Raw genomic sequence first — 14,497 nt, forward strand, 5'->3', positions numbered from 1 at the left:
TTTGTCACAGCTTACCCTTCCCCCTCCCCGTATCCTCAAGTCCATTCTCTAGTAGGGCTGCATCTTTATTCCCGTCTTACCCCTAGGTTCTTCATGACCATTTCTTTTTTTTTTTTTTAGATTCCATATATATGTGTTAGCATACAGTATTTGTTTTTCTCTTTCTGACTTACTTCACTCTGTATGACAGTCTCTAGATCCATCCACCTCACTACAAATAACTCAGTTTTGTTCCTTTTTATGGCTGAGTAATATTCCATTGTATATATGTGCCCACATCTTCTTTATCCATTCATCTATTGATGGACACTTAGGTTGCTTCCATGTCCTGGCTATTGTAAATAGAGCTGCAATGAACATTGTGGTACATGACTCTTTTTGAATTATGGTTTTCTCAGGGTATATGCCCAGTAGTGGGATTGCTGGGTCGTATGGTAGTTCTATTTGTAGTTTTTTAAGGAATCTCCATACTGTTCTCCATAGTGGCTGTATCAATTTACATTCCCACCAACAGTGCAAGAAGGTTCCCTTTTCTCCAGACCCTCTCCAGCATTTATTGTTTCTAGATATTTTGATGATGGCCATTCTGACTGGTGTGCGATGATTATCTCATTGTAGTTTTGATTTGCATTTCTCTAATGATTAATGATGTTGAGCATTCTTTCATGTGTCTGTTGGCAGTCTGTATATCTTCTTTGGAGAAATGTCTATTTAGGTCTTCTGCCCATTTTTGGATTGGGTTGTTTGTTTTTTTCATATTGAGCTGTATGAGCTGCTTATACATTTTGGAGATTAATCCTTTGTCAGTTGCTTCATTTGCAAATATTTTCTCCCATTCTGAGGGTTGTCTTTTCATCTTGTTTATGGTTTCCTTTGCTGTGCAAAACCTTTGAAGTTTCATTAGGTCTCATTTGTTTATTTTTGTTTTTATTTCCATTTCTCTAGGAGGTGGGTCAAAAAGCATCTTGCTGTGATTTATGTCATAGAGTGTTCTGCCTATGTTTTCCTCTAAGAGTTTGATGGTGTCTGGCCTTACATTTAGGTCTTTAACCCATTTTGAGTTTATTTTTGTGTATGGTGTTAGGAAGTGTTCTAATTTCATTCTTTTATATGCAGCTGCCCAGTTTTCCCAGCACCACCTATTGAAGAGGCTGTCTTTTCTCCACCATATATTCTTGCCTCCTTTATCAAAGATAAGGTGACCATATGTGCGTGGGTTTATCTCTGGGCTTTCTATCCTGTCCCATTGACCTATGTTTCTGTCTCTGTGCTAGTACCATACTGTCTTGATAACTGTAGCTTTGTAGTATAGTCTGAAGTCAGGGAGCCTGATTCCTCCAGCTCCATTTTTCTTTCTCAAGATTGCTTTGGCTATTCGGGGTCTTTTGTGTTTCCATACAAATTGTGACATTTTTTGTTCTAGTTCTGTGAAAAATGCCAGTGGTAGTTTGATAGGTATGGCATTGAATCTGTAGATTGCTTTGGGTAGTAGAGTCATTTTCACAATGTTGATTCTTCCAATCCAAGAACATGGTATATCTCTCCATCTATTTGTATCATCTTTAATTTCTTTCATCAGTGTCTTATGATTTTCTGCATACAGATCTTTTGTCTCCTTAGGTAGGTTTATTCCTAGATATTTTTTTGTTGTTGTTGCAGTGGTAAATGGGAGTGTTTTCTTAATTTCACTTTCAGATTTTTCATCATTAGTGTATAGGAATGCAAGAGATTTCTGTGCATTAATTTTGTATCCTGCTACTTTACCAAATCCATCGATTAGCTCCAGTAGTTTTCTGGTAGCATCTTTAGGACAGAGTCATGAAACACTTTTTACATCTTCCAAGAACTTCCACACACTGCTTTGATTATTATAATCTTGAAATGAACAGGGCAAACATCATTCTTCCCACTTTACAATAAGAAAACTGGTACAAGATTTTGAATAACTTGCCTGCATACGTCTTCTTTCAGTAAGGGGCAGAGAGGAATGACACTCATCAAACTCCAAGGCAGACTGTGCCTGCCTCCCATATTTGTTTTACCAAAACATATATAGAAGAGTTCTGGCACACATCACATAATTTTTAAGATGGCAACTAAAGGCAAGGTTTGAAAGACATTTTTTGACATCGTAATATTTATTATTTCAACTCTAAGCTCAGACAGAGCCCATAAGGAATTTCTCATTTGGTTCATCCAAATAATGGAAAAACGAGTGCTAATTTTCATTACTGACATACAGTGAACCAAAATGAATATTTTACATTTACTATTAAAGATCAAGGTGAATTAGCTGTAGAATGAGAACTCTGAGTACGAAAATAACTTTGCCATCAAAAAGCCATCCAGATCAGGATTGTTACAGAAATGGACCAGCTTTAGGCACAGACAGCATTGGTGTAGAGGTCACAGCATTTAGCAAGGGCTATGGGACTGAACTCTTTATCTTCCCAGGGACCAGGAAAAGAAGGAGGGTTGGTGCCATTCAGAGAGGTACTGAAATGAAAAGCCAGAGAGATACATAGTGGGTCAGATAAAAACAATGCAACAAGATGTATCAATAAGTTCTACCAAGCAGGTGAAAACAAAAACAGAAACTTATTAATGAATCCAATCACGATAACCAAATATTGGGCTGGCCTAAATGTTCTTTCAGTTTTTTCCATAAGATGGCTCTAGTAGCACTTAGTTGTCTTTAACTTCATTCGAAACAATTGTATTAGATTGTATTGTGACAGCTGTCATATCAGCATGCAATTAAAAAAAAGAACTTATCAAAATTGGTGAATTTTTGTGTAGCCATTTTAATATTGAAGATGGAAGAAAAAAGCAACATTTCAGCATATTATGCTTTATTAGTTCAAGAAAGGTAAATGCAACTGAAATGCAAAAAAATAAAACAAAAACGATTTGTGCAGTGTATGGAGAAGGTGCTGTGACTGATCAAACGTGTCAAAAGTGGTCGGCGAAGTTCCATGCTGGAGATTTCTCGCTGGACGATGCTCCACGGTTGGGTAGACCAGTTGAAGTTGACAGTGATGAAATCGAGATATTGAGAACAATCAACGTTATACCACGTAGTAGATAGCTGACACACTCAAAATATCCAAATCAAGCATTGAAAATCATTTGCCCCAGCTTGGTTATGTTAATTGCTTTGATGTTTTGGTTCCACATAAGTTAAGCGAAAAAAAACCTTCTTTACCGTATTTCTGCATGCGATTCTCAAATGTAATGAAAACATTCTGTTTTTAAAACTAATTGTAACGGGTGATGAAAAGTGGATACTGTACAGTAATGTGGAATGGAAGAGATTGTGGGGCAAGCGAAATGAACCACCACCAACCACATCAAAGGCTGGTCTTCATCCAAAGAAGGTGATGTTGTGTATATGGTGGGATTGGAAGGGAGTCCTCTATTATGAGCTCCTTCCAGAAAACCAAACAATTAATTGCAACAAGTACTGCTCCCAATTAGACCAACTGAAAGCAGCACTCGAAGAAAAGCATCCAGAATTAGTCAGCAGAAAATGCATAATCTTCCATTAGGGTACGGCAAGACCACGTTTCTTTGATGACCAGGAAAAAACTGTTACAGCTTGGCTGGGAAGTTCTGGTTCATCCGCCGTATTCACCAGACAATTGCACCTTTGGATTTCCATTCATTTCAGTCTTTACAAAATTCTCTTAATGGAAAAAATTTCAATTCCCCGGAAGACTATAAAAGGTACCTGGGACCGTTTTTTGCTCAAAAAGATAAAAAGTTTTGGGAAGACGGAATTATGAAGCTGCCTGAAAAATGGCAGAAGGCAGTGGAACAAAACAGTGAATACATTGTTCAAATAAAGTTCTTGGTGAAAATGGAAAATGTGTCTTTTATTTTTACTTCAAAACTGAAGGAACTTTTTGGCCAACCAATAAATAGGACAGAATTAAGCGTATTTTCTCATTCATGCCCAAGATAGTACTAGCAAGAAATCCTATACAATGTGTCTGCTTCTCTGTCCAGTTCATAACCATAGTCTTTTGGGGAATTTCCTGTCCAAACATCACTGAAGCAACATTTATGCCTTGTAATGATTTAGAATTGAATTTATTCTAAATAGTGAGATGGTACTCCAAAGCCACTTTCCTCTTGAGAAAGGAAAACAGCTCAGGCTTGGTGTGTATGTATATATGTATATGTGTTTCAGTTTTATGGAGGTATAATTGACAAATAAAATTGTAATATATAGAAAGTGTACAACGTGATGATTTGACATGTGCATATACTGTGAAAGGATTCCCAACATTGAGTTAACACATCCATCACCTCACATACTTACTTTTTTTTTTTTTTGGTGAGAACACTTAAGTTCTATTCTCTTAGCAAATCTCAACTATATAATACAGTATTATCAACTATAGCCACCATGTTATACATTAGGTCCTCAAACCTATTGATCTTATATCTGAAAGTTTGTACTATTATACCAGCTTCTCCCTATTCCCCTATGTCCCAGCCCTAGGCAACCACCATTCTATGAGTTCTTTTTTGTTGTTGTTTTTTTTTTTGGATTCTGCATATAAGTGAGACCATGCAGTATCTGCCTTTGTCTGGCTTATTTCACTTACTGTAATTGTTCATCCACATTGTTGCAAATAGCAGGATTTCCTTCTCTTGTAAGGATGACTAACATTCCATTGTATACATACACAATATTTTCTTTATCCATTCATCTGCTAGTGGACACATAGGTTGTTTGCATACCATGGCTACTGTTAATAATGCTGCAGTGAACATGGGAGTACAGGTAGTGACTTTGTTTCCTTTGGATATATACCCAGAAGAAAGATTGCTGGATCATATGGTAGTCGTTCTACTTTTAATTTCTTCAGGAACCTCCATAGTGACTGTACCATTTTCCATTTCCACTAAGAGTGTATAAAGGTTTCCTTTTCTGCACATCATTGCCAGCATTTGCTATCACTTGTCTTTTTTATGACAGCCATCCTAACCGGTGTAAGGTGATATCTCATTGAGGTTTTTATTTGTATTTCCTTGCTAGTTAGTGATATTGAGCACCTTTTCATGTACCTGTTGGCCATTTGGTTGAGTTCTTTGGAAAAATGTCTATTCAAACCTTCTGCTCATTTTTAAATTGGATTACTTGGATTTTTTGCTATTGAGCTGTATAAGTTCTTTGTATATTTTGGATATTAATTCCTTACTGGATATATGGTTTGCAAATATTTTCTCCCATTCTGTAGGTTGACTTTTAATTTTGTTGATGGTTTCTTTTGCTGTGCAGAAGCTTTTTAGTTTGATGAAGTCCCAATTGTTTTTTGTTTTTTGCTTTTTAAAATTTTTATTAGTTTTTGGCTGTGTTCGTTCTTTGTTGCTGTGTGCAGGCTTTCTCTAGCTGCAGCAAGCAGGGGCTACTCTTTATTGTGGCACATGGGCTTCTCACTGCAGTGGCTTCTCCTGCTGTGGAACATGGGCTCTAGGCACGTGGGCTTCAGCAGTTGCGACGTGTGGGCTCAGTAGTTGCGGCTCAAGGGCTCTAGAGTGCAGGCTCAGTAGTTGTGGCTCACAGGCTTAGTTGCTCCACAGCATGTGGGATCTTCCTGGACCAGGGATCAAACCCATGTCCCCTGCATTGGCAGGAGGATTCTTAATCACTGTGCCACCAGAGAAGTCCCCCAATTGTTTATTTTTGGTTTTGTTGCCTTTGCTTTCGGTTTCAAGTCCAAAAAATCACTGCCAAGACCAATGTCAAGGAGCTTACTCCCTACATTTTCTTCAAGGATTTTCAAGGTTTCAGGTCTTATGTTAAAGTCTTTAATCCGTTTTGAGTTGATTTTTGTATATGGTGTAAGACAGGAGTCCAGTTTCATTCTCCTACAGGTGGATATACAGTTTTGCTAATGCCATTTATTGAAAAGACTACCCTTTCCCCCATTGTATATTCTTGGCTCCTTTGTTGAAAACATGGGTTTATTTCTGCGCTCTCTATTCTGTCTGATTGATCTGTGTGTTTATTTTATTTTATTTTTTGCGGTATGCAGGCCTCTCACTGTTATGGCCTCTCCCGTTGTGGAGCACAGGCTCCGGACACGCAGGCTCAGTGGCCATGGCTCACGGGCCCAGCTGCTCCACGGCATGTGGGATCTTCCCAGACTGAGGCACGAACCCGTGTCCCCTGCATCAGCAGGTGGACTCTCAACCACTGCACCACCAGGGAAGCCCTGTGTGTTTATTTTTAAGTCAGTACCATAGTGTTTTGATTACTACAGCTTTGTAATATAGTTTAAAATCAAGACGTGTGATGCCTTTAGCTTTGTTCTTCTTTCTCAAGATTGATTTGGCTATTTGGGGTCTTTTGTGGTTCCATATGAATTTTAGAATTGTTTTTTCTATTTCTATGAAAAATGCCATTGGAATTTTAATAGGGATTGCATTGAATCTGTAGATCACCTTAGGTAGTATGAACACTTTAATAATATTAATTCTTCTAATCCATAAACATGGAGTATATTTCCATTTATTTATCCCTTCCACTTTTCATCAATTTTTTTTATAGTTTTCAGTGTACAGATCTTTCCTCTCCTTGATTACATTTATTCCTAAGTATTTTATTCTTCTTGATGCTATTGTAAATGGGATTGTTTCATTAATTTCTCTTTCCAATAGTTCATTGTTATTGTATAGAAACACAAATGATTTTTGTATGTTTATTTTGTATCCTGCAACTTACTGAATTTGTTTATCAGTACTAACAATTTCTTGGTGGAGCCTTTAGGATTTTCTATGTATAAGATCATGTCATCTGCAGAAAGAGACAGTTTTACTTCTTTTCTGATTTGGGTGCCTTTTATTTCTTTTCCTTGACTAATTGCTCTGGCTATGATTTCCAACACTATGTTGATTAAAAGTGGTGAGTGTGGTAATTCTTGTCTTATTCCTGATCTTAGAGGAAAAGTGTTCAGCTTTTCACAATTCAGTATGATGTTAGCTGTGAGCTTGTCATATATGGCCTTTATTATGTTGAGATACATTCCTTCTACATCCAATTTGTTGAGAGTTTTATCATGTAAGGATGTTGAATTTTGTCAAATGCTTTGTCTGCATCTATTGAAATGATTATATGGTTTTTATCTTTCATTTTGTTACAGTGGTATATCACATTTATTGATTTGTGTATGTTGAGCCATCCTTGCATCCCAGGAATAAATCTCACTTGATCATGGTGTATGACCTTTTTAATGTACTGTTGAATTTGGTTTGCTAATTTTTTGTTGAGGATTTTTGCATCTATGTTCATCAAGAATACTGGCCTGTAATTTTTTCTTATAGTGTCCCTGTCTGGCTTTGGCAACAGGTAATTCTGGCCTCATAAAATGAATTTGGAAGTGTTCACTCCTTTTATGTTTTCTTGAAAAGTTTGAGAAGATTGGTATTAATTATTCTTTAACTGTTTGGAAGAATTCACCAGTGAACTGTCTAGTCCTGGGCTTTTTTTGTTGGGAGGTTTTTGATTACTGATTCAATCTCCTTACTAGTAATCATTCTGTTCAGATTTTCTATTTTTTTATGATTCAGTCTCAGTCAGTTGTATATTTCTAAGAATTTATCCAATTCTTCTATGTTATCTAATTTGTTGGGATATAATTTTCCATCGTAGTTTCTCAAAATCCTTAGTATTTCTGCCTTATTAATTGTAATACCTCCTTTTTCATTTCTGACTTTGAGTCTTCTCTCTCTTTTTCTTAGCTTAGCTAAACGTGTGTCTATTTTGTCTGTCTTTTAAGACAAATGGCTCTTAGTTTCCTTGAACTTTTCTTTGTCTGTTTTTGCCTCTATTTCATTAGTTTCTGCTCTGATCTTTGTTATTTCCCTTCTTCTATAACTTTGGACTTAATTTGTTTTTCTTTTTCTTGAGGTGTTAAATTAGGTTGTTTGAGATCTTTCTTTTTTTCTTAACGTAGGTGTTTATCAATATAAACTCCCCTCTTTGAACTGCTTTTGCTGCATCTCATAAGTTTTGGTATATTGTGTTTCCATTTTCATTTGTCTCAAAATATTTTTTCAAGTTTTTTCCCCCAGTTTTATTGAGATATTATTGACATATAACATTGTATAAGGTGTGCAATATAATGATTTGATATAGGTATATATTGTGAGATGATTACCACAATAAGTTTAGTTAACATCCATCAACTCACACAGTTACAGATTTTTCCTTGTGGTGAGTAAAGATATTTTATTTCTCTTTTGATTTCATTTTTGACCCATTGTTCAGGAGCATGTTGTTTAATGTCCACATATATGTGAATTTACCAGGTTTTTTCTTGTTACTCATTTCTAGTTTAATACTATTGTGGTCAGAAAAGACATTTGATATAATTTCAGTCTTCTTAAATATATTAAGACTTGCTTTGTAGCCTAACATAATTTCCATGTGTACTTGAGAAGAATGTGTATTCTGCTGTTGTTGGATGGACTGTTCTGTAAATATTGTCAGGTCCATCTGGTCTAACATGTAGTTTAAGTCCGATGTTTCCTTGTTGATTTTCTGCCTGGATGATCTATCTGTTGTTGAAAGTGGAATGCTGAAGTCCTCTACTATTATTGTATTTTTGCCTCTTCAGATCTGTTAATATTTGCTTTATATATTTAGGTGCTCCATGTTGGGTGCATAAAAATTTACAGTTGTTACATCCTCTTGATGAATTGACCCCTTTATTACTATATAATGACCTTCTTTGCTTCTCATTACTGTTTTGGCTTAAAGTCTATTTTGTGTGATATAAGTATAGCTACCTCTGCTTGTCTGAAAAACTCTCTCTCCTTCAAGTCTGAAGGACAACTTTGCCAGGTAAAGCATTACCAAGCATTGGTTGGTAGTTTTTTTCTTTTTAGTATATCATCCCACTTTTTTTCTGGACTGTAAGCTTTCTGCAGAAAAATCTGCTGATAGTCTTACGGGAGCTCCCTTGTATATAACAAGTTGCTTTTCTCTTGCTGCCTTTACCTATGCTTTCTTTGTCTTAGTTTTGACAGTTTAATTATAATGTGTCTCAGTGTGGGTCTCTTTAGTGTCCCAAAGAGGAGAATTGCAGCCAGCATCTAGATGCAGGCTGATTAGAAGCTGGACCCTCAGGCACCAGCTGGAAAGTATGCAGTCAAACCCCTTTCAGGGAAAGAGTGGGAGATGGACATTTTTGACTGCCTCCTCTACACTGAGCCTTGTGGGGCAGGCGGGGGTTGGTGGGGAGGTAGGCATAGTACAGTCTTAAAAATTGGAGCACTAGATGTTCAGTCTAAACCCTTCACTGCTTAGGGATAAGCTTAGAGTTGGGAGTTTCCTTCCATTATATGGTGCTGTGCCAGGGGTGGGTTTTATGATGAGACTGTTTCTCAGCCTTTCCTACCCAATTCAATGTGGGTATTTTCTCAGTTGTAGGAGTCATTCAGCTAGCTTCTGGATTTTGCTTAGAGGGAATTACTCCATGTGTAGCTGTACATTTGGTGCATCCATAGGAAGAGGGAAATTTAAGCCTCCTTTGTTGTTATCTTGGTCTGGAGTCACTCCAAATATATTTAGCATGAATGAACTGGACAAAAACATTATCTCTTTCAGATTTTAGACACTAATGATGCTTAGTATGTGGCTTTAGGCAAAAAGTCAGTTTCTGTTTTGAAGGCAGAAATGACCAGGAAAGAGTATTCTACTAATTTTTTAGTGAAGTTCAGTGATGTAAAGACAACGCATCATTAAACACAAATTAGCAATTTTCACTTCATTCATTTACTTTAGACTATGCTTATAATGACATCCACTGAACTTCCCCAAGAACATAGGAGTCATAACTATGCCAGATCAATGATCTATCCAGTTTATAATTCATCTTTAATAGTACAGCAAAAGGATTCTTTTTTTCATAGGATGTTGGTTGCTTTCTCTGGTGAAAACCTCCAAACACAGGAGGGTAATGTCTGTTAGCTTGCCACAGTAACCTGTTAAGGAGCTGGTACCCAAACATCTACCTATATACTGAACAGATCATTTACTTAATGACAACTTCCAAATCTATCTCCAGTTCTTTTTTCTCTCCTGAACTTCAGACCCAAGTTGGTTTGTGAGTTGCTTAACTTGATGGTCCCACAGGTACCTCCAAGTCAACATATCCACCTGAATTAAGCCATAATCTCTCCCCTTTACTCTCATTCCTGGAACTAGTCCTCTTCCTGTCAGTGAATGAATGGCATCCCTCAGACCCACTTGCCCAAGCTGGAAAGGGTACAGTCATCCTTATCCTGCCCTTCACTTCAATAACCAATCCTATTGATTCTCCTTGTTCTAGTGCATCTTCATCCTCACAACTACTTAGTATCAGCTCTCATCATCTCTTACTTGGGAGTATTACAGCAATGTGTTTATTGATCTCCCTGACATCCAAATGGCTACCAGCATGATCTTTTGAAAAAACATACCAGTGTTAAGAATTCTATAAGTCAAAGTCTAAATTCCTTACCATTTCACACAAGGCCTTATAAGATCTTTCAGCCTCATCTCTCAGAACTCTCTTCATTCGCCCATATATCACTACTAATACACACATCTTTTGCTTTTGAAGAACCAAACATTCTAGTTCCTCAAATCTTTCATTTTGTGTGTCCTGTAACTAGTTCTTTCAGTTTAATGATATACTCTTTTTTTTTTCAACTGACTTCTTTCAGTATTTTTTCTTTATCTTTGATTTTCTATAATTTCAAAATATGCTTAAGTATAGTTTTCTTGGCATTTATGCTGCTTGGTGTTTTCTGAGCTTCCTGGATCTGTGGTTTGGTGTCTGACATTAATTCGGAGAAATTCTCAGTCATAATTGTCTCAAATATTTCTTCTGTTCTTCTCTTGGTATACACATTATGTTCTTCTCTTGGTATACACATTATGTGTATGTTACACCTTTTATATTTGTCCCACAATCCTTGGATGCTCCATTCTGTTTTGTTTTTTTTTTTTTTTCAGTCTTTGTTCTCTTTCCTTTTCAGTTTTGAAGACTTCTATTGATATATCTTCAAGCTAGGAGTTCTTTCCTCAGAGGTGTTTAGTCTACTAGTAAGCCATCAAAGACATTCTTCATTTCTGTTACAGTGTTTTCTGATCTGTAGCATTTCTTTTTGGTTCTTTCTTGGGATTCCTATATCTCTGTACTTACATTGCCCATCTGTTCTTGCTTGCTGTCTACTTTATCCATTAGAGCCCTTAGCACATAAATCATAGTTGTTTGAAATTCCCACTCTGATAAATCAAAATCTCTGCCATGTCTGGTTTTGATGCTTGCTCTATCTCCTCAAATTGTGTTTTTTGCCTTTTAGCAGGCCTTGTACTTTCTTCTTGATAACTGGACATGATGTACCCAAAAAAGGAACTGCTGTAAATAGGCCTTAGTAATGTGGTGGTGAGGTGTGGGGAAGGGGAAGCCTTCTGTAGTCCTATGATTAGGTCTCAGGCTTTTAGCGAGCCTGTGCCTCTGCACTGTGAATTTCACAAGTGTTTCTCAGTTTTTCCTCCCCCTTTAAGTGGGATAGGATGGCTAGAGTGGGCTTTAGTTGGGTATTTCCCTTCTTCCAGGTCTGGTAGGCTCTGATAATACTCCAGCTGGTTAGGTTCTGGTTAACTAGCTTCTCCTGAGGGCAGGCCTTGTTTAAAAAAACAGAGTGCTCTGGTGTATTTCAAAATGGCTCCTTTTCCCCTCCCCCTGCCAGAAGAATGAGGGGGGTTTTGTCTGATATTTACTGTGAGAACTTGGTCTAGCTCCCAGAGGTAAAACTCCCTAAAGTGTAGGGTTGCCCCATATAACTGGGTCCCCCCAGAGTTTTTAACATCCGGACCTGTCCTCACTGAGGCTCCAGCAATTAATTTCCGGTTTTCCTGCCCCAGCACAGGATTCTGCGGCAGTTTCCGCTCATGAGTCTCTCCAGTAAGCCGTGTGTTTGCCTGTCTGTCTCTCCAATCTTCAGGTCAGCAGTTTGCCCTGTGTCTCTTACAGATCCAAGAAGAGTTATTGATTTTTCAGACTGTTCAGTTTTTTTTTCTTGTTGTTACGATGGAGTGGTGACTTCTGAGCTCCTTACTTGCCGAACCAGAAAACTATTCTAATAATATCCCAGAAATTGGTAAACAAGTTCATTTTTACACTATCCGAATACATCATGATTTTATCAATTCAAGTTTATCCTCTCTCAGTCTTCATTTCTGTCTGAAGAAGGCTGTAAGTTTTTAGCCACTTAGGACCATTGCCAAGTCTTCACCTACAACTTATCTATGTTCCAATCACAATAAATACATCACTTCTGATCAGGGAAACCACCCTCCCTTACTTCCCCTCACCCTCCACTTCTCAGTGCCCCAGCAATACAGGTAAAATCTGTCACTTGTCCATGCTAGAGCTAACAGGGAGTATGCATCTAATAAGAGAAAAAAACGGAGATCTAGACCACCACAAATACCTGTCTCCCTTCTTATACGCTCTATTCAGCATCCATGTGATTACCCTCAAGACCTTACTTCTCCCCACTCCCAGAAGATTCCTGAGTGGAGGAGAGCATAGAGGAGGAGGGGGCAGGGATCCCAGTGCTCACTCACCTCCGAAAGAGCTCTCTGCAGCACACATAGGTCTCATAGGTCCGATTGGTGAAACTTGTGTTTAGGAAGGAGACACAGTCAGTTTCAGCTCCCCTGGGGACATAGAGGATTCCTGGGTAAAGGAGACAGAGATGCTAAGGGGAAGCTTTTACACATGTTCCTTAAGGCTCTTAATTCTTTGGGTATAAATTGAGAACACTGCAGATTTGGTGCCTTTTCTATGCATATGTGAGATGGAGAGTTAAAACAATATTCTGAGACTAAGCTGAGACACTTACCTGCCACACAGGCGCTGATAAGGGATACACAGGCCCCTGTGAAGAGGGCACTGACCACAACCTTGGACAAGTCACTCTTCCGGTGGGGCACCATTGATGCTGCGGACAACACAACAAAATAATTCAATCTCTTCCCCACGAGGCAATTAGGCATATACCCCATGAGACCCCAGTAGAAGAATGCTGAGGATCAAAATGCGGCAGATGAACAGCATTCTTACCACCAACCACCAGAGGCTGGACAGTGGTACTGTAAGAAGTGTGTACATTCATTAGTCCTAAGGGGTCACTAACTTAGACATTCCCCAGGTCAAGGATTGTGTGTCTGACCCTAACTATTTAGTGGTTCTGTGAACATTCCCAAGATATATCTGAATTAAGCAAAGCCCTGGGTTGCTCCAGACAGGTGAAAATGCCTTGGGTGTTCACGAGTTGAAATCTGCATTCTTAACCTGGACAGAATTAGACTATTTTGAGCCAGAGAAATAAGGAGGGCAACATTCACCTAAGCCTTAGTCACATGATGCATATCCCACTACTGGATGACAAGCTCACAATCAGATTGTAATCAGGCATCAGAATTAGAATACAGGGACTTTCCTGGGGGCACAGTGGTTAAGAATCCGCCTGCCAATGCAGGGGACACAGGTTCGAGCCCTGGTCCGGGAAGATCCCACATGCCACGGAGCAACTAAGTCTGTGCACCACAACTACTGAACCTGCACTCTAGAGCCCACAAGCCACAACTACTGAAGCCTGCACACCTAGAGCCATGCTCAGCAACAAAGAGAAGCCACCAAAAGGAGAAGCCCATGCACCACAACGAAGAGTAGCCCCCGCTCACTGCAACTAGAGAAAGCCCGTGCACGGCAACGAAGACCCAACACAGCCAAAAATAAATAAATAAATATTTTTTAAAAAAGAATTAGAGGGCTTCCCTGGTGGCGCAGTGGTTAAGAATCCGCCTGCCAATGCAGGGGACACGGGTTCAAGCCCTGGTCCGGGAAGATCCCACACACCGCGGAGCAACTAAGCCCATGTGCCACAACTACTGAACCTGCGCTCTACAGCCCGTGAGCCACAACTACTGAGCCCACACGCCACATCTACTGAAGCTTGCGCACTCTAGAACCCGTGCTCTGCAACAAGAGAAGCTACCACAGTGAGAAGCCCGCGCACCGCAATGAAGAGTAGCCCCTGCTCGCGGCAACTAGAGAAAGCCCGCGCACAGCAACGAAGACCCAACACAGCCAAAACTAATAAATAAATAAACAAAAATAATAAAATAAATGAATACATTTATAAAAAAAAGAATTAGAATACAGACAAGTGTTTAACAGAAGGGAAAAAGATAAACTGAAAGGAAATTGTTTTACCTTTAAATTGTTCGATCAGCAACCAAGTGAATCAACTTAATGATTCTAGCCCAGAATATGAGTGCCATAAAAAATGGACACACTGAGCTGTATTTTTCTTACACTTCATTTCTCACTTGGATCTTCCAAACTCTTGGAATCCCCTGCCTTCAAGGACAATTCCACTTTCCTCATATTATTTCCTCCAGCCATCACCATTCAGCAAGATT

The 14,497-nt window shown here is 38.6% G+C and overlaps 1 protein-coding gene across 1 annotated transcript in view; it reads right to left on the bottom strand.

The window, feature by feature from the left end:
• Positions 1-2,204: 2,204 nt before the first annotated feature.
• The window catches only part of SLC28A2 (solute carrier family 28 member 2), a 42,219-nt gene continuing 29,926 nt past the window's right edge, over positions 2,205-14,497 (bottom strand). Inside the window, exons 17-19 of the mRNA XM_032623102.1 lie at positions 12,913-13,011; positions 12,635-12,746; positions 2,205-2,496 (exon numbers count right to left, since the gene is read on the bottom strand). Of these exons, the coding sequence (XP_032478993.1) occupies positions 2,379-2,496; positions 12,635-12,746; positions 12,913-13,011 (329 nt within the window). The 3' untranslated portion in view covers positions 2,205-2,378. The remainder of the gene's footprint in view (positions 2,497-12,634; positions 12,747-12,912; positions 13,012-14,497) is intronic.

This window comes from Phocoena sinus, chromosome 2, assembly GCF_008692025.1.
Source record: "Phocoena sinus isolate mPhoSin1 chromosome 2, mPhoSin1.pri, whole genome shotgun sequence".
Taxonomy (NCBI): Eukaryota; Metazoa; Chordata; class Mammalia; order Artiodactyla; family Phocoenidae; genus Phocoena; species Phocoena sinus.